The sequence below is a fragment of the Armigeres subalbatus genome, chromosome 2 (genome assembly GCF_024139115.2).
Source record: "Armigeres subalbatus isolate Guangzhou_Male chromosome 2, GZ_Asu_2, whole genome shotgun sequence".
NCBI lineage: Eukaryota > Metazoa > Arthropoda > Insecta > Diptera > Culicidae > Armigeres > Armigeres subalbatus.
Genome location: NC_085140.1, coordinates 117,933,970 through 117,961,346, shown reverse-complemented (window position 1 = coordinate 117,961,346; position 27,377 = coordinate 117,933,970). Strand labels below are relative to the sequence as shown.

Sequence of the window (27,377 nt, the reverse complement as noted above, 5' to 3'; positions counted from 1 at the left end):
AAGGTAGTCATACATTCGAACACCCCCCGGCGTTTTGGATCGCCGTGAGAAAAGAGATGCAAATATACAGTACTGTACCTTTCCATGTTTTTCAGTTTGAATCGGGTGCGGAAATAAACAAGTTCATTTTTATCAAAGTTCTTTATTTCTCGTGCTGTAAGGAATCCCACAAAGTGATGAGCCCTTTTCTACTTTGTGACCAAATAATTTCGAAAAAAAAAATCAATCAAGTAACCAGTCGATTTTAGAGATCGAGAACTACAATACAAAACATGAGCAACGCGAAAACAAATTTACCGTCGACCAGTGTAGTTTTCAATAACCTTAATGTGCAATGTTTTATAACATTCGGCTAGAAATAAGCAAGATTACAAAATTACTCACAGCATGTGTTAAAACGTGCTATCGGCTTTCGGATTCAACAAGAACAAAGGTTAATAGATACGTTAAAAATATGGCTTCAACTATAATCGGTAATCATCTCTGATATAAACCATAACAATAATATGCCGCACGATGATTACAAGAATATTTGTGTGTTCGAATTTAAAAGGTACACTTTACGGACCGATTATTTAGTAATTGTCTTGTCCCCTTTTGATGCTGGGGATATTGAGTTCTACGTTAGTGTGTGTGTGTTGTATAATGTAAATATTATCATGTTGCTTTCTTTTTTTGTACAATATCGCAGCTGATTACAATATATTCAATAGGAGCCATCTTTACGCAAGAGCACTTTGCCGAATTCCAAACTGAAGCAGAAGAACAAGCCGCCGATTACAAGCCCACTTAGCCATTCCTTCGGTTACGTATATTCCACCTACGCGCGGACAAGCTCAAGCCTACCTTTCTAACTTTTGCACTTCCGTCGATTCTTCTGAAGCATTTCCACCCTTGAATTGATAGAAAACGATTGCGTGAAATGCTCTTCGATGGATCCGACCGAGACCGTCGTTGCGATGAACTGATTTAGCGTAATCTCCCATCCGTCATCATCCGATGAGCGATCCTCTGACGAGTGATGCTTCGGCGTGGAAGTTGACGACGACTCCGCTGCGTTGGAACCAGATGGGTTTCCATTTGGATCCGTCTGCAAACGAAAAAAAAATGTATGAGGGATTTTATCATCACATGTGCCATTAGAACACTTACCTCGCTTTGATTCGGGAATGAAAACTGAGTTAAACTATCGATGCTATCATCACTTTTGTCGATTAATGCAAATTTACCCAGCTCGATTAGTTTGATATCTGAAAGAGAAGACCAGTTTTGAAGACATCCGGGATGATTAGCATACTGACGGTAACTTACAAGCTTGCTGCACTTCACTGTCGGCCACTCTCCTGCCCTTGTTCAGAATCTCCAGCAGCGTAGTCCACAGCACCATGAAGTTCTTCTGCGTCATGTTGGGAATGGTTTTGTTCGTGAAGTTCGAATCCGGTTCGTCGAGGAATATCCGCAGACTGCTGATACTCCTCGACTCATTGCCGTGCCTCCGCCGTCCGTTGGTCGTCGTACTGCTGCTGGCATCTTCGAAGCTGATCCGGTTGAAGCCCAGATCGCTGAGGTCCGATCGCGAACCGTAGGATTCGCCTTCGCCCAGGTTGGCATTGCTCGTGGAGGCCCGATCGGCGTTGCTTCCGGAAGCGGCACCCAAACCGGAACTGCCGGGTAGATCGACGTAGAAAATCGATGACGTTTCGGCGTTGGTGGATGACTCGTCAATCGATAGGTTCGGCGTCCCGGCGTTGAAGTGTGACAGCGAGAGATTTTCCACGTCCGTAGCTTCCAGACTGATGTCGATCGGTGACGGTAGGGACTTGATCGTTTCAATAGGGTTATCGCTGAGATGGAAAAATGATACCAGAATTCCGGATGTGTTAGAAAAAAGCAACTATTAACAACTCAAAATATTCCGCCGTTGAATTGGATTTGGATTCGTTTTATAAAGGATTTTAATTGGATTATGATTAAAAATAGATTAGATTAGGATTAAATTTGGATTGGATTTGAATTGAACTTGGATTCGACTTGGATTGAATTTGAATTGGATTTGGATTGAAGTTACATTGTACTTGGATTGGATTTTGGATTAAGTTTTGATTGGATTGGATTTGAATTGAATTTGGAATGAATTACGTTGGATTGGACTTGGATTGAATTTGAAAAGGATTTGGATGGGAATCAAATTGTGATGGGTTTTGATCGTATTTAAATTGGTTTTGGAATGGATTTGAATTTGATTTGAATTGGATTTAGTTTGGATTTGAATTTGATATAAATTGGATTTGGTTTCATTTTAGAAAAGGATTTGGATTTGAATTACGATCGTATTTGGATTGGAAACGGATTGGACTTAGATTAGATTTGGATGTGGATTGGATTTGGAATGGATTTGGATTAGATTTCGACTAGATTTGGATTGGTTTTGGGAACGATTTAGATTGGAAATTGATTGGATTTGGATTGAATTTGGATTACACAATAATTGGATTTGGATTTATTCTTGATTGTATCTGGATCGTATCTGGATTTGGATTGGATTTGGATTGGATTTGGATTGGATTTGGATTGGATTTGGATTTGGTTTGAATTGGATTTGGATTGTATTAGATTTCGATTGGATTTTGATTGAATTTGGATTGTATTTGGATTAAGTTTGAATTGGATTGGATTCAAATTGTGTTGGGCTCGATCGGATTTGAATTGGTTTTGGTATGGATTTGAATTGGATTTGGATTGTATTTGAATTTAATTTGGATATGATTCGGATTGGATTTGTAATGAATTTGGATTGAATTTGGATTAGATTTGGATTGGATTTGGATTGGATTTGGATTGGATTTGGATTGGATTTGGATTGGATTTGGATTGGATTTGGATTCGATTTGGATTGGATTTGGATTGGATTTGGATTGGTTTGGATTGGTTGGATTGGTTTGGATTGGTTTGGATTGGTTTGGATTGGTTTGGATTGGTTTGGATTGGTTTGGATTGGTTTGGATTGGTTTGGATTGGTTTGGATTGGTTTGGATTGGTTTGGATTGGTTTGGATTGGTTTGGTTGGTTTGGATTGGATTTGGATTGGATTTGGATTGGATTTGGATTTGGTATGAATTGGATTTGGATTGTATTAGATTTCGATTGGATTTTGATTGAATTTGGATTGTATTTGGATTAAGTTTGAATTGGATTGGATTCAAATTGTGTTGGGCTCGATCGGTTTGAATTGGTTTTGGTATGGATTTGAATTGGTTTGGATTGTTTGGTTTAATTTGGATATGATTCGGATTGGTTGTAATTTGTGAATTTGGATTGAATTTGGATTGGTTTGGATTGGTTTGGATTGGTTTGGATTGGATTAGGATTGGTTTGGATTGGTTTGGATTGGTTTGGTTCGATTTGGATTGGTTTGGATTGGTTTGGATTGGTTTGGATGGTTTGGATTGGTTTGGATTGGTTTGGATTGGTTTGGATTGGTTTGGATTGGTTTGGATTGGTTTGGTTGGTTTGGATTGGTTTGGATTGGTTTGGTTGGTTTGGATTGGTTTGGATTGGTTTGGATTGGTTTGGATTGGTTTGGATTGGTTTGGATTGGTTTGGATTGGTTTGGATTGGTTTGGATTGGTTTGGATTGGTTTGGATTGGTTTGGTTGGTTTGGATTGGTTTGGATTGGTTTGGATTGGTTTGGATTGGTTTGGTTGGTTTGGATTGGTTTGGATTGGTTTGGATTGGTTTGGATTGGTTTGGATTGGTTTGGATTGGTTTGGATTGGTTTGGATTGGTTTGGTTTGGTTTGGTTGGTTTGGATTGTATTAGATTTCGATTGGATTTTGATTGAATTTGGATTGTGTTTGGATTAAGTTTGGTTGGATTGGATTCAGGTTGTGTTTGGCTCGATCGGTTTGGATTGGTTTTGGTATGGATTTGAATTGGTTTGGATTGTGTTTGGATTTAATTTGGATATGATTCGGATTGGTTGTGTAATTTGGATTGAATTTGGATTAGATTGGGATTGGTTTGGATTGGTTTGGATTGGTTTGGATTGGTTTGGATTGGTTGGATTCGATTTGGAATGGTTTGGATTGGTTTGGATTGGTTTGGATTGGTTTGGTTGGTTTGGATTGGTTTGGATTGGTTTGGATTGGTTTGGATTGGTTTGGTTGGTTTGGATTGGTTTGGTTGGTTTGGTTGGTTTGGATTGGTTTGGATTGGTTTGGATTGGTTTGGATTGGTTTGGATTGGTTGGATTGGTTTGGTTGGTTTGGATTGGTTTGGATTGGTTTGGATTGGTTTGGATTGGTTTGGATTGGTTTGGTTGGTTTGGTTGGTTTGGATTGGTTTGGTTGGTTTGGTTGGTTTGGATTGGTTTGGATTGGTTTGGATTGGTTTGGTTGGTTTGGATTGGTTTGGATTGGTTTGGTTGGTTTGGATTGGTTTGGATTGGTTTGGATTGGTTTGGTTGGTTTGGATTGGTTTGGATTGGTTTGGATTGGTTTGGATTGGTTTGGATTGGTTTGGATTGGTTTGGTTGGTTTGGTTGGTTTGGATTGGTTTGGTTGGTTTGGTTGGTTTGGATTGGTTTGGATTGGTTTGGTTGGTTTGGATTGGTTTGGATTGGTTTGGATTGGTTTGGTTGGTTTGGATTGGTTTGGATTGGTTTGGATTGGTTTGGATTGGTTTGGATTGGTTTGGATTGGTTTGGATTGGTTTGGATTGGTTTGGTTGGTTTGGATTGGTTTGGTTGGTTTGGTTGGTTTGGATTGGTTTGGTTGGTTTGGTTGGTTGGATTGGTTTGGATTGGTTTGGTTGGTTTGGATTGGTTTGGATTGGTTTGGATTGGTTTGGTTGGTTTGGATTGGTTTGGATTGGTTTGGATTGGTTTGGATTGGTTTGGTTGGTTTGGTTGGTTTGGATTGGTTTGGATTGGTTTGGATTGGTTTGGTTGGTTTGGATTGGATCTGGATTGGTTTGGATTGGTTTGATTTGGTTGGTTTGATTGGTTTGGATTGGTTTGGATTGGTTTGGATTGGTTTGGGTGAATTCGGATTCGATTTGGATTGGTTTGGAATGGTTGGAATGGTTTGGATTCGATTTGGATTGGTTTGGTTTGATTGGTTTGCATTTTGGATTGGTTTGGATTGGTTTGGGTGAATTCGGTTCGATTTGGATTGGTTTGGATTGGTTGGATTCGGATGGTTTGGATTCGATTTGGATTGGTTTGGTTTTGATTTGGATTGGTTTGGATTGGTTTGGATTGGTTTGGATTGGTTTGGATTGGTTTGGATTGGTTTGGATTGGTTTGGATTGGTTTGGATTGGTTTGGATTGGTTGGATTGGTTTGGATTGGTTTGGATTGGTTTGGTTGGTTTGGTTGGTTTGGATTGGTTTGGCTTGGTTTGGATTGGTTTGGATTGGTTTGGATTGGTTTGGATTGGTTTGGATTGGTTTGGATTGGTTTGGATTGGTTTGGATTGGTTCGGTTCGGTTTGGATTGGACTTGGAATGGTTGGATTCGATTTGGATTGGTTTGGATTTTGATTGGTTTGGATTGGTTTGCGTTTGGATTGGATTTGGTTTGGTTTGGTTTGGATTGGTTTGGTTGGTTTGGTTGGTTTGGATTGGTTGGATTGGTTTGGATTGGTTTGGGATTGGTTTGGATTGGTTTGGATTGGTTTGGTTTGGATTGGTTTGGATTGGTTTGGATTGGTTTGGATTGGTTTGGATTGGTTTGGATTGGTTTGGATTGGTTTGGATTGGTTTGGATTGGTTTGGATTGGTTTGGATTGGTTTGGATTGGTTTGGTTGGTTTGGATTGGTTTGGTTTGGATTGGTTTGGATTGGTTTGGATTGGTTTGGATTGGTTTGGATTGGTTTGGTTGGTTTGGATTGGTTTGGATTGGTTTGGATTGGTTTGGATTGGTTTGGATTGGTTTGGATTGGTTTGGTTTGGATTGGTTTGGATTGGTTTGGATTGGTTTGGATTGGTTTGGTTGGTTTGGATTGGTTTGGATTGGTTTGGTTGGTTTGGATTGGTTTGGATTGGTTTGGATTGGTTTGGATTGGTTTGGATTGGTTTGGATTGGTTTGGATTGGTTTGGATTGGTTTGGATTGGTTTGGATTGGTTTGGATTGGTTTGGATTGGTTTGGATTGGTTTGGATTGGTTTGGATTGGTTTGGATTGGTTTGGTTGGTTTGGATTGGTTTGGTTGGTTTGGATTGGTTTGGATTGGTTTGGATTGGTTTGGATTGGTTTGGATTGGTTTGGATTGGTTTGGATTGGTTTGGATTGGTTTGGTTGGTTTGGATTGGTTTGGATTGGTTTGGTTGGTTTGGGATTGGTTTGGATTGGTTTGGTTGGTTTGGATTGGTTTGGATTGGTTTGGATTGGTTTGGATTGGTTTGGATTGGTTTGGATTGGTTTGGATTGGTTTGGATTGGTTTGGTTGGTTTGGATTGGTTTGGATTGGTTTGGATTGGTTTGGATTGGTTTGGATTGGTTTGGTTGGTTTGGATTGGTTTGGATTGGTTTGGATTGGTTTGGATTGGTTTGGATTGGTTTGGATTGGTTTGGATTGGTTTGGATTGGTTTGGATTGGTTTGGATTGGTTTGGATTGGTTTGGATTGGATCTGGATTGGTTTGGATTGGTTTTGATTGGTTTGATTGGTTTGGTTGGTTTGGATTGGTTTGGATTGGTTTGGGTGAATTCGGTTCGGTTTGGATTGGTTGGAATGGTTTGGAATGGTTTGGTTCGATTTGGATTGGTTTGGTTTGATTGGTTGCATTTGGATTGGTTTGGATTGGTTGGGTGAATTCGGTTCGATTTGGATTGGTTGGATTGGATTCGGAATGGTTGGATTCGATTTGGATTGGTTTGGTTTTGATTTGGATTGGTTTGGATTGGTTTGGATTGGTTTGGATTGGTTTGGATTGGTTTGGATTGGTTTGGATTGGTTTGGTTGGTTTGGATTGGTTTGGATTGGTTTGGATTGGTTTGGATTGGTTTGGATTGGTTTGGATTGGTTTGGATTGGTTTGGATTGGTTTGGTTGGTTTGGCTTGGTTTGGATTGGTTTGGATTGGTTGGTTTGGATTGGTTTGGATTGGTTTGGATTGGTTTGGATTGGTTTGGTTGGTTTGGATTGGTTTGGATTGGTTCGGTTCGGTTTGGATTGGACTTGGAATGGTTTGGATTCGGTTTGGATTGGTTTGGTTTGATTGGTTTGGATTGGTTTGCGTTTGGTTGGTTTGGTTTGGTTTGGTTTGGATTTGGTTTGGATTGGTTTGGATTGGTTTGGATTGGTTTGGATTGGTTTGGATTGGTTTGGTTGGTTTGGATTGGTTTGGATTGGTTTGGATTGGATTGGTTTGGATTGGTTTGGTTGGTTTGGATTGGTTTGGATTGGTTTGGATTGGTTTGGATTGGTTTGGATTGGTTTGGATTGGTTTGGATTGGTTTGGATTGGTTTGGATTGGTTTGGATTGGTTTGGATTGGTTTGGATTGGTTTGGTTGGTTTGGATTGGTTTGGATTGGTTTGGATTGGTTTGGATTGGTTTGGATTGGTTTGGATTGGTTTGGATTGGTTTGGATTGGTTTGGATTGGTTTGGATTGGTTTGGTTGGTTTGGATTGGTTTGGTTGGATTGGTTTGGATTGGTTTGGATTGGTTTGGATTGGTTTGGATTGGTTTGGTTGGTTTGGATTGGTTTGGATTGGTTTGGATTGGTTTGGATTGGTTTGGATTGGTTTGGATTGGTTTGGTTGGTTTGGATTGGTTTGGATTGGTTTGGTTGGTTTGGATTGGTTTGGATTGGTTTGGTTGGTTTGGATTGGTTTGGATTGGTTTGGATTGGTTTGGTTGGTTTGGATTGGTTTGGATTGGTTTGGATTGGTTTGGATTGGTTTGGATTGGTTTGGATTGGTTTGGATTGGTTTGGATTGGTTTGGATTGGTTTGGATTGGTTTGGATTGGTTTGGATTGGTTTGGATTGGTTTGGATTGGTTTGGATTGGTTTGGATTGGTTTGGATTGGTTTGGATTGGTTTGGATTGGTTTGGTTGGTTTGGATTGGTTTGGATTGGTTTGGATTGGTTTGGTTGGATTGGTTTGGATTGGTTTGGATTGGTTGGATTGGTTTGGATTGGTTTGGATTGGTTTGGATTGGTTTGGATTGGTTTGGTTGGTTTGGATTGGTTTGGATTGGTTTGGATTGGTTTGGATTGGTTGGATTGGTTGGATTGGATTGGTTTGGATTGGTTTGGATTGGATTTGATTGGTTTGGATTGGTTTGGATTGGTTTGGATTGGTTTGGATTGGTTTGGTTGGTTTGGATTGGTTTGGATTGGTTTGGATTGGTTTGGATTGGTTTGGATTGGTTTGGATTGGTTTGGATTGGTTTGGATTGGATTTGGATTGGTTTGGATTGGTTTGGATTGGTTTGGATTGGTTTGGATTGGTTTGGATTGGTTTGGATTGGTTTGGATTGGTTTGGATTGGTTTGGTTCGGTTCGGTTCGGTTTGGATTGGTTGGATTGGTTTGGATGGTTTGGAATGGTTTGGATTCGATTTGGATTGGTTTGGTTTGATTGGTTGCATTTGGATTGGTTGGTTTGGATTGGTTTGGATTGGTTTGGTTGGTTTGGATTGGTTTGGATTGGTTTGGATTGGTTTGGTTGGTTTGGATTGGTTTGGATTGGTTTGGATTGGTTTGGATTGGTTTGGATTGGTTTGGTTGGTTTGGATTGGTTTGGATTGGTTTGGGTTGGTTTGGTTGGTTTGGATTGGTTTGGTTGGTTTGGATTGGTTTGGATTGGTTTGGTTGGTTTGGATTGGTTTGGATTGGTTTGGATTGGTTTGGATTGGTTTGGATTGGTTTGGTTGGTTTGGATTGGTTTGGATTGGTTTGGATTGGTTTGGATTGGTTTGGTTGGTTTGGTTGGTTTGGATTGGTTTGGTTGGTTTGGATTGGTTTGGATTGGTTTGGATTGGTTTGGATTGGTTTGGATTGGTTTGGATTGGTTTGGATTGGTTTGGATTGGTTTGGTTGGTTTGGATTGGTTTGGATTGGTTTGGATTGGTTTGGATTGGTTTGGATTGGTTTGGATTGGTTTGGATTGGTTTGGATTGGTTTGGTTGGTTTGGATTGGTTTGGTTGGTTTGGATTGGTTTGGATTGGTTTGGATTGGTTTGGTTGGTTTGGATTGGTTTGGATTGGTTTGGATTGGTTTGGATTGGTTTGGATTGGTTTGGTTGGTTTGGATTGGTTTGGATTGGTTTGGTTGGTTTGGATTGGTTTGGATTGGATTGGTTCGGATGGTTTGGATTCGATTTGGATTGGTTTGGTTTGATTTGGATTGGTTTGGTTGGTTTGGATTGGTTTGGATTGGTTTGGATTGGTTTGGATTGGTTTGGATTGGTTTGGATTGGTTTGGATTGGTTTGGATTGGTTTGGATTGGTTTGGTTGGTTTGGATTGGTTTGGATTGGTTTGGATTGGTTTGGATTGGTTTGGATTGGTTTGGATTGGTTTGGATTGGTTTGGATTGGTTTGGATTGGTTTGGATTGGTTTGGCTTGGTTTGGATTGGATTTGGATTGGTTTGGATTGGTTTGGATTGGTTTGGATTGGTTCGGTTCGATTTGGATTGGTTGGAATGGTTTGGATTCGATTTGGTTTTGATTGGTTTGGATTGGTTTGGATTGGTTTGCGTTTGGATTGGTTTGGTTTGGTTTGGATTGGTTTGGATTGGTTTGGTTGGTTTGGTTGGTTTGGATTGGTTTGGATTGGTTTGGATTGGTTTGGATTGGTTTGGATTGGTTTGGATTGGTTTGGATTGGTTTGGATTGGTTTGGTTGGTTTGGATTGGTTTGGATTGGTTTGGTTGGTTTGGATTGGTTTGGATTGGTTTGGATTGGTTTGGATTGGTTTGGATTGGTTTGGATTGGTTTGGTTGGTTTGGATTGGTTTGGATTGGTTTGGATTGGTTTGGATTGGTTTGGATTGGTTTGGATTGGTTTGGATTGGTTTGGATTGGTTTGGTTGGTTTGGATTGGTTTGGATTGGTTTGGTTTGGTTGGTTTGGATTGGTTTGGATTGGTTTGGATTGGTTTGGTTGGTTTGGATTGGTTTGGTTGGTTTGGTTGGTTTGGATTGGTTTGGATTGGTTTGGATTGGTTTGGTTGGTTTGGTTGGTTTGGATTGGTTTGGATTGGTTTGGATTGGTTTGGATTGGTTTGGTTTGGATTGGTTTGGTTGGTTTGGATTGGTTTGGTTGGTTTGGTTGGTTTGGTTGGTTTGGATTGGTTTGGATTGGTTTGGATTGGTTTGGTTGGTTTGGATTGGATTGGTTTGGATTGGTTTGGATTGGTTTGGATTGGTTGGATTGGTTGGTTGGTTTGGTTGGTTTGGATTGGTTGGATTGGTTTGGTTGGTTTGGTTGGTTTGGATTGGATTTGGAGTGAATTCGGTTCGATTTGGATTGGTTTGGAATGGTTTGGGTGGAATTCGGATTGGATTTGGATTGGATTTGGAATGGATTTGGAATGGATTTGGATTCGATTTGGATTGGATTTGGATTTTGATTTGGATTGGATTTGGATTAGATTTGGATTGGATTTGGATTGGATTTTGGATTGGATTTGGATTGGATGCGCATTGCATTTGGATTGGATTTGGATTTGGATTAGATGTGGGTGTGATTACTCACCTAAAGAAACTCTCCGCCTCTGTTGCCACCTCCGTGTCGGAATCCTTCAAATCCGTCTGACTGCTGCTCTCAATCTCCTTCGTCGATAGCAGCGGCGGCAAATGCAGAATGTAAAGCAGTTTCAATTTCTCGGTGGCACGTTTTGAGCAAATAATTCCCAGCGCAAAAATCAGCTGCTTGAATTCCAGATATCCAACGACCTGTTTGTCCATTAGCTTAAGTTTGAAAAGGAAAACCGTCAGGTGGAACGTTTCCAAAGGATTAAAACGAAAAACCTCACCCTAAACAATTTCTCCGCCACGTCAATGGTCTGGACGTGACCCCACGGCGTCAGATCCACAAATAGCTTCCGGAACGTTTCAAAATCCACCCGGAAGCAGTCGTACCGACTGTCCCGGAATCGTTTCTTGGCGTCGTACAGGACGGCTGCATCGTAGACCGGTTCGCTGCCGGCCACCGACGACTGGCGACTAGAATTTTTGAGATTCTGCTTCTCGTCCTTGGTGTAGCAGAGCAGCATGCGCAGTTCTTCGGCGTCGAAATAACTGGAAATAGGATAATGTTCTGGAAGGGAACTTTGAGGAAAGGCGATGGAGACTCACCCATTCTCTTTGAAGTTCTTAACGAAGCTATTTTCCAGATCTTTCTCCAACTGATGCACGGTTATTCGCCTATGTTTGTTTCTTAACTCTTCTATCTTCTGTGAAGTTATTGCTTTTCCAAATCGCATATATGCTTCATAAATCAGTGTCTGCACTGATTGACTCTGAAAAGAAGTTTTTTGTGAGAATCAAAAAAAAATACGCTGAATTTTGATTACCCTCGACTGAATTCGTTCCTTGTCCAACGATTTGAGTTGTTGCGGGTCGTCATTGTAAATTCCTATCAGATAGCTGGACAACAGTTGCATGGCTTCGCCATCGTCGTTACAGTTTAAAAGTTTCTCCTGGTTCCATTCCAGGATTTTTAAAGCTACCTGTGAGGAAGACATCGTTCGTAAAACTAATAGCAACAAGATTTCGGTTTAACCTACTATGAATATCACTTTTGCCCCGTCACAAAGGAAGCAGTCAATTATGTGCAGCGCACTCTCGTACGGCATAACGCTGAGGAAAATGGTCAAGAACCAGGACAGTGAAATCATGCGGATCATGCCCAAGGTGGCCAGCTTCACTTGCAAAGCCGGTATGTGGCTTGCGATCAGCTCGTCCAGCAAGCCCTGATCGATCTGCGCTCCTACCACCTTGTCGTTGTAGTAATCCGGCAGCAGCGATTCGCACATGCAGGTCAGTATCCAAAATGCGTCCTCCTCGTCGCAGTAGATGAGAAACACCGACGAGACGATGTTCATCGCCTGACAGTACCCAATTTCCGGATTGCGCAGAGCATAGGCCTGCAGAACCCGCCTCAGAGCCATGATGCCGATGTTCGTCTGGAATGCCGGATGTTCGGGCAGCGACCGGTGGAGGTCCCGCTCGATTTCTTCGAACGTCGACGACGATGGATTGTCCTTGGCACGCTGGACCAAGTCCTTGTAGAGGCCTGGGTTGGCCAGCTTCATGTGAATGGCACCGGAGAATATCATCCACACTTCGCGACGCAGATGGTCGGGAATGCCGTCAATCACCAGATTGATGGTTTCCGTCGTTCGGAACATCGAAATTCCTCGACCGTAGATGGAGAAATGGTCGTCCCACTTCTTGAGCTGGAAAATAAGAAATAATTTGCTCGATCAATCAGCAATTAAAGTGCTACTTTGTCTAATGGTAATGAAGTATTAAACCTTGAAACAGAACAAACCTTTTCAGCCTGCAGATCATCGAAGGCTTTGTTATCCGGATCCTTGAAAAGATGCATCAACGGTTCTTGCTTCGTCCAATCAATATCGTCTATCGGTTTGGTTGGACTGAAATAAAACAACAGTAATATAGAGAATGGCTAATACCCGTACTATTATAGAACTCACGTGACTGTCTTTGACAACAAATCTGAGATTCTGCCAATCAGGAAATCACGATCCAAAATGTGTGAAAACAGGAATATATTGGCATCCGATGTAGTCACAATGATACGATTACTGAACCGATCGTAATTTTCTTCCTTTTTCTCCACGCTCTGAAAAAATAGTCAACAGTTAACCTGGCTACAATTTTCCATTCCCAGATCAAAATACTCACCACAATCTTATTCAAAGGAATAACAAGCCCAACCAGATCGTAGACGTCACTCCTGAAACACAAATAACCTTGCGACAAATAAATCATCCCATTGGCGTGTTTCTTGGTGTAAGGCGTCCACAGCGAGCTCGTGATCCGCCCGTCCAGTATTTCCGATGCCGGCAGCCGAAAATGCGCTCGATACTCATCTGACCACTGCCGGGTCGTCAAATCCCGCAACAGCACCGTTTTGAAGCCGACATTTTTCTCCGCCTTACGACCCACCACCGGATCATGGTCAACAATAGGCCGATCCGGGTCCTGGATCAACTTCTGCATTGTGATTTTGCTCAGCTGTTCAATCAGATTGTACACCTCCCCAGGCGGATATAGGAACGCAAACGTGTATTCCTTGCTCTGCGATGTCTTGATTGTGATCATCGTCCCGGACTTTTTGATATCGGTCAGCTCGTTGTAGCGAAACCTGAGCTTGCTCTCCGCACCGAAAATGTACGAATAGAAGCAGAGGTGGTTCAGAGACAGGTACATCTGGCCCTGCCGGGGTACCCGTTTGATGTAACTGCACGAGTAGTAGCTGACTAGCTTCTCGTCCTCGGGCATTTTGAACTTGTCCCGAAACTTGTTGACCACGACCTGGAAACTGCTCGGGTCCACCATTTCCTCCGTGGTGCGGGAATTATGAGCCAACAGGGATTGGATTTTGCAGATGGTAAAGTTGGTGATTTCCTCTTCGGTTTCCATTTCGTTGATCACTCGGAACAGGTTCTTGGAGAGCCATTCCCAATCCTTGAGAATCGCTTCCAGTGTGATATCCGAAGCGATTTCTGCGTTACAGAAAATAAAATTAATTGATAGACAAGTACTGTAATGTAACATCTGGACATGTTTTGCCTTTCTCGTATAAAAAGTTGTACCGAACTTTTTATATGACGCTCAGACACCCATACCCAACAAAGCCTTGCTGATCAGTATTGAATTTATAAAGGTAATATATCATTGCGTTTAAAAATTATGAAGAATATGTTCAATAATTGAACCAGAAAAGATAGTGCAGAAATTCACTCGTTTAAGAAAATTTCACTTGAATATTTCGATTTTTTGGTTTTGAATGAACATTTCGAACAATTTTTCATTTTTTTTTTTTTTTTTTTTTTAAATCAAAACGAAAATCCTAAATAACTTTGTTCGAAAGTGATTTGTACGTGAACAAGAATGGAAGACACGCGAGCCAAGCGAGGATGCCATTTCATAAATAAAGGCAAGAGTAACAGAGTAACAAAAGCCATCATTTTTGTTTGAGTTTTATTTTCTCAGAAACTGAAATGTTCTAAACTCAGAACGTTAGCTTTTATTGTTATCTCTCTAACAACTTGGGCCCTTTTTCGTTCAAGAGCTTGATATGAGTAAGAAGATTTTATAATAGGAAACTAATTATGATGATAAGAATAATTTTTCACTTTTGTTTGACGCCCATCTGATAAGCTAGAATGTGTATATGTAGAGCGTAAAATGAAGTCGTTCAGAAAAAATCATCACAACTAATCATAAAATGGTAACAACGCAGTAGAAAATAAAGTGACTCACTTTTATCATTGATCTGTTATCTGTCTGTGCTTCCATTTCACCAGATACAAACACTACTGCTGGTAGGTTGTTGTTAAATTCATATTTTTTGTTGCTTTGTATGTGATAACGCTCACAGTTCTTCAAGCAAAAAATATTAATTGTCGGATAAATTCCCCCGGAATCATATTACAGTTCATCTTCTTCTCAAATAATGCATTACTTTGAACTCTAATTACCGAGCCAGAAAACTGGTCAAGTACTAATACTGCATAGACCCCCCACACTCCATTCAATTAACTTTCACTTACAGACCGTTGCTCACTCACCATAATACAGCCCCGTCGATGGTTGTACATGCAAGATCCGATAGGGCGATGGCTTCGTGTCCAAAACATTGTCCAACGTTCCCACCAGCATCGACGAAAATCCTCGCTGGCTGCCATGGCCTTTTCGGTGTTGCAGCAGGAAGTAGTTCGAGGTGGTCAACGTACTCTCGGTGACCCTAGAACCGGAAAAGCCCCATCATAATGACATAAAAATCGTAAACCGAAGCACAGATCAAGGCAAAAAAAAAATCAATCCTCGTCGCACCATACCCCGTGAAAGTAGAACACAAAGATCGATAATCGCTGATGCCATCGGGTGCATATAGGGTAAGACACCCAGAAATCGCCCTCCCCCCAGTTTTCGCCCACCCATTTTAAAATCTTCATTTCTCGTAAACTAGTTGTTGAAAACAGTTACAGTTAAGGGTTTCCCATACAAGCATCAATCAATCACGAAAAAACCTGAACTTTAACTGTTTGCAACAACTAGTTTTCGAGAAATGAAGATTTTAAAATAGGTGGGCGAAAACTGGGGGGAGGGCGATTTCTGGGTGTCTTACCCTAATACAGCATGAAAATGATCTGCACTTACCACAATGCGAACGGCATAGCACATTCCCGCGGAGGTATCCACATGTTGGCGTGTATTTTCCGAATCGGGAATCAACTACAATTGTAATCAGCTAGTTTTTCTCACTATGTTATGAGTATATTAGCATTTTAATCACTTTAAAAAAAATACAAGATTGAACTCCTATCGAGAAAACGACGAGATGGTGTTTGTTGATAATTTTTGACGTTTTGTCTTTTCTCTCTCGCTTCCCACAGCTGATGATGACGATGATGGCGATGATGGGCAAACAGAGCAAAGATTTTAAAATTAGAAGGTAAACAAACAAACCGGGTCGGGATCAGAGATGCCAGATTTGAAGACATGTCTTCAATTTGAAGACATTTGAATCTCTGTGAAGACATTTATTTCGTGAAGACATTTTGAAGACTTTTCAAAATATATGAAGACTTACCTACTTATTTGAAGACACTTGAAGACATTCAATAAGCCAGCGAATATAAAATACAATTGTATTACTTACTTATAAATTCAGCGATCACTATATGTAAACTAGGTATATGAATATTACAAAAGTTATTGCTTTTTGCATTGAAACTTTTCGTTTCGTCACTGAAACCATTGACACTTGTCTTCAGCGACTGCTTCCGCGATGGAGCATTTGCACATTTTATTCACTCATACATCTATATTGCTGTCAAAATGTGCATTTGACAATTAAATTTTCAGCTAAAAGCTCTATTTTTTGACACCAGTGCACTCACACAACCAATCGACATCAGTTGTCAAAAAATCAGGAGTACCAACTTGACCACTATCTCCTTGTCGCCGAGTTTGGCGCTGAGTGCTCGGCGCGGAAACCCAAAGGTGGGAATAAAATTTTGGGGCTTATGCGCAATATAATAGTCTTTGTCTCAGGCTTAGATTTTTTTCGTGGTTTAAAATTCAGTTTATTTTGTCAAGTGTTGATACACAGCTACACAGTTCACGGTTTTACGAAGTATTTACAATTTAAAAATCTAAATCTAGGTGGAATTTTAATGCATTCACATCGATCCTGTCGTTACACAGTTGATGTAATTTATAAAAATCCTAAGAATTTTCACTCGCATAAGTTTTCCTATACCAGCCAGTACAGGTTTAGAAAGTTCTTCGAAGGAAAATCGTCTCCACCCATTCGTTGTACTTGTTAGCCTTCGTTGCAAAACTGTCCATGCCTGGACGACACGAGCGCAGGAACGAAATTTGTGATGAACCTAAACCCTAATACGGACCTAAACCCTAATAATAAACCCTCATACGCACTTAACTTTGAGCTGTGCGCTGGTGAAAAAATTCCCGATGGTAGCATTTGTTTGAATTTTTCTTGGCGGCGGCGGCGTTTTGACTTGTCTGTAAAAAGGTATTTCGATCATTACATCGGAACGCAATGACCTATCTAATTTTCGGCAAACATAGACTGAATTCTTCTATGACTAGATTTAATCTTTTCAACCGTTGAGCTAGAACCAGTTTTTTCTCAATTTCTTCTGAATGGCATATGCATACCATCATCCCACATTCCTCTAAATATCCGTCGGGTAACTCTTTGAATTTCCCGTGGATTTTTAAAAGACTTTTCAGTGAAAATTTAAAAGAATTTTTCGTGAATTTTTTAAGGAGAATTTCCGATGAGGAATTTCTTGTCTAAATTTAAAAGAATTGAAATTGAAAATTCATTTAAAATTATCGTGGAAATTTATAATAATTTCCGTCAAGATGAAATAAAGGAAATACTCCAAATATTAAAGGAGAAATTCTTCTTAATTTCCACAAGTTCTACTGAGCTCCCACAAAAAATCCCTTTTAATTTCCACAAGAAATTTGCCTCAATTAATTCCCATATAGAAAATTCTTACGAATGTTGAAATGAAACAAGAAATTGAAATAGTTTTGGTGTTAAATAGATATTTCTCGGATCTTCCATGGTAAATTACTACAGGAACATGTTCTTAAAAGAAATCCGGAGGACACTTAATTACACACCATCGCTAAATTCTTCCTTGAATTCCTTTGGTAATTCTTCAAAAAATATCTGATAATTCCTCTATGAATTTCCCCAAAAAACCGTTCTAGTATTGTTTTTGAAATTCCTCCTAAATTTCCACCGCGAATTTGTCCGAAAGTTTCAGGAATTTCTCCGAAAAATCCGCCAGGAATACTTTGGAATTTCTTTTAGGAGCTCCTCCGTAAGGTCGTCCGAGAATTCCATGCGAAAGTATATCCAAGATCCTCCCTAACTACTCCGGTAGTTCCTCCACGAATTCCTCCAGCAATTCTTTCAGGAATTTCTCCGGAAGTTTTTCCAGAAATTCCTTTGGAAGTTTTTCCAAGAATTTGTCTGAAAGATTCTCCAAGAATGCCTCCGAAAATATACTATGGAATTTCTTTGGTATTTCCTCCAGGGTTTATTTCGGAAATTTCTGCAGCAATATCTCAAGAAGCTCCTCCAAGAATTCATCCAGAGCTACTTCCAAGAATTCCTCCGGAAGTTTCTTTAGAAATTTCGTCAGGAATTCCACCGGAAATTTCTTCAGTAATTCCTCAGGAATATCCTTCAGAAATTTCTCCACAAAATTCCTCCGGAATTTATCCTAAAGTTCCTATAGGAATTCTTTTTTAAGTTTCCCCAAGAATTCCTTCTGCAAATCCTCCTGCAATTCCTCCGGAAGTTCCTTCAGAAATTTCTCCAGAAGTTTCTTCACTAAATCCTTTGGGTGTTCCAACAGGAATTCTTCGGAAAATTTCGTCTGAATGTTTTTCAAGTATTTCACGGTAAATTTTGAATCCTTACAGGGTATTCTTGATTAATAAATTTGGAAGTATGGAAATGGAAATGGGAATTCAGTTAAAAATCCGGTGAAATTTTAACCAGACTCCGTATAAAATTCAGGGGAAACTTGTTATACACTATCTCGTAAAAAAATTATAGAATATTCTCTTGAATTCTATCAATTTCACTGTTAAAAAAAAATTATTCCACATCAATAAAACAAGGACATGATTGAATTTACAAACCTATTGGGTTTTGAAATTTCTCGCTGATAATCATAATTTTTATATTGAAGACATTTGAAGACATATTTAAACGCCTGTGAAGACATTTGAAAATATTCTCTGGCATCCCTGGTTGGGATTCTGGACCAGCGATGCCAGATTTGTAGACATGTCATCATTTTGAAGACATTTGAATCTCCGTGAATACATTTTTTTAAGATTTTTCAACACTGACAAAAATCCAATCATATCCATTATGTGTGGCACACATAAATTATGACTATTGGCCCTGGCGGCAGCGCGAAAACAAAATGGGGGCTGGGTGATGCTTTTTTATTTCACCCGGCAAGGCATATACGACGTCAATTTTAAAATGCTTATTAAAACTCTTAAACAATTTTTAACTAAACATAGTTTGATTTTTCGGATTAGAAATTCGATTTACTTTTAGATTGGCAACACGAAAGTTGAATTATTTCGATTAAAGAAACATGTGTTGATAAGTAGCCCATAACATGTAGTTTTCCAAAATTTTAACCCTACGTATTCAAAAGTTTTCAGTATAACTCTATTAAACACATTTTAAAAGCATTTACAAAAATAATTCCTATATTCACCATGTCGAAATACAGTGATTTCACGCGTACGTCCATATCCGCGAGATGGCAGCAGCGCGGCTTCGTCAAGGCGAATAGCATTTCCCACATAAACGGCTATGTGAATCACACATGGCCGGGGTTCTGCCAAATCGCACCAAGCGCCAACAAAAAAATACCCGTTTTTCTAACCAAACTTCCGGTTAGCAGATTTAATTGATAAAAAATCGTATCGGATGTCCCTCAACCTCATAACTGTGGATATCCTTCAACACATGTACGAATGAGTTGATATGAAATGACGTCCGTTTTCTTTTTGCAAGCAAAATACTGGCAGTCAGTCAAAAAGCCGCTTGATGCGTTTTGGCTGAACCCCGACCACATAACCCTTATTAACTAGTAACCTTTATGTGAATTTTTCCATAGCGGGTGGTTATTAGCGCACACATAAAATTTGTTTGTAAATTTCTTTAGATTTTTGCCAATAAAAATGTGTGGATTTTTATTAGTGAAGATGTGAAAATATTTGAAGAGTAATGAACATATTTGAAGATACTTGAAGACCATTAATTAACCTGCGAATAGATAATATTTACATATACAGGGTGATTAGAGTTGCTTGTCAGTGTTTGAAAACAATGGGATTTTTTAATGTTCGCAAAGTTACGTCTAGGGTAAATGTCCTATTTTGGACCCCTAGGAAGTGCTTATCGATATCTGCTTATATCTATCAAATGACACGTTTGATCTTTGATGCAAGCGAATATCACACCATGTCAAGATGGCAGTCTCATTTATGAAATAGAAATTTGAAAGTGGCATCAAGTGTTGATAAATCTCCAAGGATTGCAACTTTCTGAAATGAAAATAATCTTCTTTTTGGACGGTGCAACATATTTTGGAGCCTTAAATGTACACATTTTGGACATCCCTAATTTAGCCTGTTCAGAGTCGAATTTCCAATTTACGCTAGTGAATTGAGCTGAAGCAAAGTCTTATCAATTGGTATGCATTAATGAAAATATTCCTGCGTTTTAAATTCACAATTTCGACATGAACTTATTGTGTGCTTTCTGAGATTTTAATCCAACTAGTAGAGTTTATTCCCACTAGTAGGGTTTTTTATTTATTACCAGACTAAGGTCGGAGTGGCCTGTGCAATACATAAAAGTCTTCTCCAATCAGCTCGGTCCATGGCTGCACTTCGCCAACCACGCAGTCTGCGAAGGGATCGCAAATCGTCCTCCACCTGATCTATCCACCTTGCCCGCTGTGCACCTCGCCTTCTTGTGCCCGTCGGATCGTTGTCGAGAACCAACTTCCGATTTTCACGGTGTGAATGGTGGATGGTTTTCCCAACAGCTGACGCAACTCGTGGTTCATTCGCCTCCTCCACGTACCGTCGGCCATCTGCACGCCACCATAGATGGTACGCAGCACTTTCCTTTCGAAAACTCCCAGTGCCCGTTGGTCCTCCACGAGCATCGTCCAGGTCTCGTGTCCGCAGAGAACTACCGTTTGTAGATAGTCAGTTTGGAACGGCGGCGAACTCTATTCGATCGAAGCGTTTTGCGGAGTCCAAAGTACGTACGATTTCCTGCCATGATGCGTCTCTGAATTTCTCTGCTGGTATCGTTATCGGAGGTCACCAGTGGGCCCAAGTACACGAATTCTTGAACAACCTCGATTTCGTCACCACCAATACAAACTCGTGGTGGGTGGCTTACGTTGTCCTCTCTTGAGCCTCTTTTTATCATGTACTTCGTCTTCGACTGCGACTATCATGTAGGGTAAAGTGCCCAATAGTGGACCCCTAACCAGTAGTGGACCCTCCAGTCTTTTTTACATTATTACAGCACAATGTAAAAGTTTTGCTATCAAATTCCATCGGGAGAACCTACCTAACAGTCTAATGATTTAATTACATGCATTGGAGATGCTATGGAAAGTAAAATTAGAAGATTTTTTACAATTCTGTAAAAAATAAACACGAGAGTGTCCATTATAGGAATATTTTGGGGGTCCATAATAGGGAAGAAGAACGTTCCGAAACGGAACATAAAAATCAAATGAAGTGTCGACTATAGGGAAGCAATTTCCTATTATGGACCCCCAGGGGGTCTACTATAGGACGAGTTCAGTCAGACTTTAAAATGTTAATTTGAACGAATAACGTCGCTTTCCACGCTCGCCATAATGGCGGCTGCTATAATGTTTTTGACAGTAACTGCTTCCGACGCTAGTCGACGCTCAACTGCTTTGGACGCTGTTCGTATCCCAGCAACCATTTTTCATACTGTTTATTTATTACCGCCCGCATAATAAAAAACAACATGTTATATGGTCAGAATCATTATTACGATGTAAGATATAGCTTCACAGTTTACGTTGCGGTTATCGAATACTTTTCGATCGATTCAACCATAACTGCTCGACATCATCACTAAATGTCAACATATAACATGCTGTCTCTAAAATGTTCTTTATTTCCTGCATTATATGTCAACATTTTATCATACTGTTGAGCGAAAATTTTGCACGCGAAAACAGACGATTTTTTATGGTGACATAACTTAACAACCCATTCAACATATTGTTATTTGTCAAATAACCGTACCACAAACTGTTAAAACTTTATATGAGATTGTTCATTTACAGTTGTCAACAGTAAAGAATACTGTTGTCGACCGCACGGGAAAATATCCATGTACAGTTTCTAATTATGCGGGCGTCGAAGAAAAGATTTGCTCCCGTAATTTCGGACAACAATTCGGTTTTAAATTATTATTTTTGAATATCGCTTTAACTTTTCCAATATTTTCAGCAAAGAAATATTTGAATATTATTGTTCTACAAACAGCCCTGCCTTGAGCTAGGCAAATCTCGAAGAAAATATAGTTTTCCTCTTCAAAACTCTCTTGCCTGCAAGGAAGGCCAAGTTGTTCTGTTTCATTAGATTTTTTGCGTATTCAAGACATCTATAATTCCGAGTTTGGCTGCTTTTGAATATATTCGATGTATATATTGAACTGTAAGCTGATTCTTCCGATTGGTAGACATCTGATATAGCTAAGCTCAACCGTGTTAAATTTTAGACTCATACGAGGATGAAAGTATAATGTTCCAGAACTAGCTGTTGTTGCTATCGTGTCTTGGATTTATAAAAAGTGTCCGACATATAAATTACTGAAATCTGAAACTAATAATTGGTAGTATATTTCTCGCCTTGAATAAACTACATGTTTCTTAATTAACAAAGATTTTAGATTTAGAACGTTTTGCAATGTTCAGTGCGCACAATGATACATTCGGAAGATAAAATCTGTCTTATATCTTTCACTTTTAACTGCATAAAGACCCACAAGCTTTATAAAAAAAATCGTTAACATTATGCATGCCTTCTGCCTCCGCAACACCGTATAAACGCCATGGCATATGGCATCGTCCAGTACAAGCGTATAATCCCAATCTCTGATCCCAAAGTCATCGTCGTTGCCGGCCCTTAGCAATTATTCAGGCATCAGAATTTGAATAAAATAGATTTGGATAAGTATAAAAATGTCACATTCAGGTGCATTACTGGATAAGAGTTGTGAATTTTGAAACTTCGTAAATTAGTAAGCATCAGAAAACTATTGATAAATATTCTTCCGAACATATTGGTTGCGGGCGCTATTGCAATTTCTTCGCGACATGCAGGAGCTAATACGAACATTTCTTGTACTCAGGTGCCAGTTCAGGGGACCCAGAAGCACATCCACATTTGTTTAATTGTATAACATAATATTTGGGTCGATTAATTCGTATTAATTCGGAAGCGAATGCCAAAATTTATCTGAAGCACACCACTGTGTTGTTCCGTTAGTTGCATTAGAAATTGATGTCCATGTAACAAATATGAACCGGTGCACCGCGTTGTTTTCTTCTTCAACTTCAACCTAAAATAAAGAAATAATAAAATTTATCATTAAAAAAAAATTATCCTATTATGAAAATTGAGATTTTTCCATTTCGTGATTATGCCCGAAGAATAAATAAACAATGTGAAATGGTTGCATAGTTACCACAAGCGTCGAAATTAGTTCAGCGTCGGAAGCAGTTACTGTCAGATTAATTTATAGCAACCGCCATTATGGCGATCGTGGAAAGCTGGATTTGAGTGTTTTATTTATGTATCATGAAGATGAGTTGCAGAACTTAGTATCAGATGTCAAGCAGAATTAATATGTCAAAAATTTCTACTCCTTATGGCAGGAAGAGCTAAATTCCGCTACTAGGGGGTCCACTATTGGGCATTTTACCCTACTTCGTCTTCTGCGCGGTTCGAATGGACTCGAGAATGCCCCTGAAACTCGAATTACGCACATCATCCGATCCATCGTCACATTGATCAACCATATCAGTTTATCCGGAACTCCGTTTTCGTGCATTAGCTGCCATACCTGGTCCCGATCGATTGTATCATATGCGGCTTAGAAGTCGATAAATAGATGATGTATGGACACGTTGTATTCGTGACCTTTCTGCAATACCTGACGTACGGCGAACACCTGATCTGTGGTAAAGCGTTCACCCATAAATCCCGCCTGGTACTGCCCCACGAACTCTTTTGCGATTGGTGTTAGTCGGCGGCATACAATTCGAGAGAGTACCTTGTAGGCGGCGTTGAGCAATGTGATTGCGCGTTAGTTGCTACAATCCAGCTTATCGCCCTTTTTGTAGATGGGGCACACGACACCTTCCATCCACTCCTGCGGCAGAACCTCATCCTCCCAAACATATCGTCATTCAGGTGCTCTTCGTAGTGCTGCCGCCACCTTAGGATCACCTCACGCTCATTTGTAAGAAGGTTCCCGTTTATGTCCTTACACATATCGTGCTGTGGCACGTGGCCCTTACGTGAACGGTTCATCTTCTCTGTACAGTTCCTCCGTCTCTTCACGGTCTCGATCTTCCTGCTGGCGCTTTTTCCTCCGAAAAATCAAGTTTTGTCTGTTCCGCGCCCGTTTGTATCGTGCCTCGTTGGCCCTCGTGCGGTGTTGCAGCAACCTCGCCCATGCTGCATTCTTCTCCTCGACTAACTGCTCACATTCGCCGTTATACCAGTCGTTTCTCTGATCCGGAGCCACCGTGCCTAGCGCGGCTTCCAATGAAATTTAAACATTTTTAGTAATACAGGAACAGTTCGCTAACTGAGCGCTTTTTAACTGGGCGTTCGCTAACTAGGCCAAAGCCCGCAGATAAAAAGCAGTTAGGGGAAAGTGGGGCAAGATCTCCATATAAGGCAAGACAGCCAACGTTGATTATGACTTAAATGAGCATTATATTCACATTATTATTACTAGGGATGGTTAACACTAATGTAAGAGGTCTATACAACTGAAAAACGCACTTTGACAACCTCACTTGTTTTTGAAATATTGGTTTTAAGATGTTTCAGTTGAAATTCTAATTTTCTTATAATGTTGTATTATTCAGTTTTTAATGATACTTATGTCAAAGACAGGTCATCATGAAGGTTTTTCATGGACAAATCTCGCTTAACTTTTCAAAAGGACCTAAGTAACATTTTTTTCATGAATTAATTTGACTAGTGCAATCAAAAGCTTTCATATTGGCCTGTTGATTGCGCTATTCAAATTAATTCATGAAAAAAATGTTACTTAGGACCTTTTGAAAAGTTGAGCGAGAAATCAGCACACTCTAAATAATCATCACGTCATATTGACGTGAAAAATCACGTAACTGATTTGTCTTGAACAAACGACTATTGTTACGTGACGTTAGTAATGTTCACCTGAAATTCACGTAACTTTTACTAAAAATTTTGGTGAATATGTTTGTATGTATTCGTAAATAATTTAAGTGAGATTGTATTAGTGTGGTTGCAGCTTCGGCATTTGCGGAAGACCAGCATTGTAAACAATCTTCACGTTAGATTTACCTGAAAACAAATATGGTTCTCATCCACCATACTTTTCCCGTGAGAGTGACTTGACACTCACGTGAGAATGAATGACACATAACCTAAACATAATTAGGCTTCGCAGAGGTAAGCGATATTTCAGGTGCAACTTGACGGGGATATTTCGAACTTGTTCCCTGTTTGGAAAAAAATATCAACGGAAACCGGATGAAATTTGTAAGATTCGTAGGAGAGTAATATGGAAGAAGATAAAGCTACATGATTTCAATTTTCAAGGGTGAACTACTTTTTGATTTAACAGCGAAAATAGCAGTAATTTGTCGAGAAAGAATCTAGTTCCAGCATTTCTCAACAAATCTGATAAATTTCATTCGACATTCGTTAGTAACTTAGATTTGTTTTCCAAAAGTGTGTTTGCGTTAACTCCGAAGCGCAATGGCCGAATGACAGCATTTTCTGTCTAATGATAAAAACATCATTCTGCATCAAATGCATTTAAACGCATCAAGCGCCACAACGCGAAGAGGTCTCCTATTTACGGCTGCTGGCAGTCACTAACTTATTTTGCATTCATTAAAAACAATTTTGCAATATCTTTCGAACCATGTAGTGGTTACCTGATATCATGTAGCTTTCACTAAAAGTTCACGTAACCAGTACGTAGAAATCACGTAAGGTTGACCTTATGAAACATGTAACTATTTTCAAACTTCACGTCATTAGTACTGGAAAATCCAGTCAGATCCACCTGATAAATCACGTAACTCAACGAAGTTAAATTTTGTTCAGGTTACATGCCATACAGGTCACTCTTACGTGAAAAATATGGTGGATGAGAACCACATTTGTTTTCAGGTAAATATGACATGAAGATTTTTCGGAGTGCAGAATTCGAAGGAGCTTCACTATTTTCCAAGGGTGGCCATCTTGCCCCACACCCTAACCGTCAAAAAACAAAAACAAAGACTAGGCTGCGAGGGGAGTCTGGTAATCTTTATTAGTGTATTTTTTTTTTCAATAAATATTAAGTTCATCACTGAACTGGAGCGATGTTCTAGTCCAGGGGTATACCCCGTTAGGCATAAGTACGTTAGACATAATGGGCGTTAGGCATAACGGACGTTCGGCATAATGTACATCAGGCATAATGGACGTTAGGCATAAAATAGCTCATGACCAGGGAATCAATTTTTCTTCGATGCACAAAAAGAAGACAATTTTGTTGCTAGCTTTTCATCCCGTTATTTTGCATTATCTCTACAGCTAATTTCGTTTTTTTTTTGCTATCATAGTTTCTGGTTTTATGAAAATTAGCATCGTATTCTTGGAAAAATCAGAGCATGCAAGGTAAATGATTCTTGTCATATTATGCTTGGGTTCTGATAAAGGCTTGTTGCGAGGTGCGTTTGTCAGTATGTAACAAACTCTGTTGACGACAAAGGGTATATTGTTAGGCGTTGCTCGAATATTGATTCCCTGCTCATGACATAAAATGGCAGAATTATGCCAGACGTCCATCATGCCTAACGTACTTTTGCTTAACGTCTTTATGCTTAAAGTCGCGGACCCCTAGTTTAGTTAGCGAATGATTGCTGTAGTATAGTGAAATTATTATATGTAATGCAAGTGATGTTGTACTGACTGCTTTGAAATAAATAAATGAAGGTAATTTATTTAAAAAGTATATTTTTTGTCTTTGAGAAAGCATACACAGACGGCTTGTATTCAATATTCATAAGAAATTGCAGAAATATTTTTTAAATGTAAGACGATTTTTTCCATCAAAAGCTCAAAAATCCTCAAAGAAATAGAAAGTTAACCATTTTGCCCCTCACAGAGTGTAGGGAGAGAGGGACCGAGTGTATGGGTGAGCACACAAGTAAGACTCGCATGGTACGTATGGTCGGTTGTGTTAGAATGACTGAAGTCTAGTGAGGCCTGGCAGGAGTGTCGGGGGCAGATACCTCTGCGGCACCTCAGAAGTAGGGGACACGAAAGTCTCGCTGCGACTGGCAGGAGTGTCGGGGGGGTTGATGCTTCTGCGGCACCTCAGAAATCGGAGACATGTAAGGTAAGTGGTACCACCCCGTTGCAGGATGGGGAGACCACCACACTGGCTGAGGACTGGCTGGGCTTCGAAATGTCAATAGTTGGGTGCTACATGCAAAGTACCTATTCTCGGAACCTATTGGCCGTATCAAAGCCCGGGTTGGTGAGTGTTAGGCACGCGTGACGTGCCGGGTGCTCCACGCCCAAACGATGCACAGGTGGTGCACAGAGTGGATAAAAATGGGAGATGGGGGTACTACAACCCCCACTGAGTGAGTGACTGAATCTCAAGAGAGTGGTGCACAAGTGGTGCAAGCGATTGGGACTGGATGTATGAGCGAGCACACAAGTCAGACTCGCATGATACGTATGATCAGAGTGGCTGCTTAGGCAGTAGTGTGATCCGGCTGCCAGGGACGGAA

At 40.0% G+C, this 27,377-nt stretch overlaps 1 protein-coding gene across 1 annotated transcript; it reads right to left on the bottom strand.

Moving 5' to 3' along the window:
• Positions 1-442: 442 nt before the first annotated feature.
• On the bottom strand, positions 443-15,576 carry LOC134210720 (TBC1 domain family member 9). Its single transcript, XM_062686960.1, has 13 exons — positions 15,370-15,576; positions 14,778-14,953; positions 12,886-13,709; positions 12,675-12,823; positions 12,509-12,614; positions 11,742-12,413; positions 11,529-11,684; positions 11,311-11,474; positions 10,989-11,253; positions 10,709-10,923; positions 1,312-1,844; positions 1,153-1,250; positions 443-1,090 (listed from the first exon to the last, which is right to left on the bottom strand). Exons 1-13 carry the CDS (start codon positions 15,411-15,413, stop codon positions 851-853), a joined length of 3,642 nt encoding a protein of 1,213 aa, XP_062542944.1. The 5' UTR covers positions 15,414-15,576; the 3' UTR covers positions 443-850.
• Positions 15,577-27,377: the final 11,801 nt, after the last annotated feature.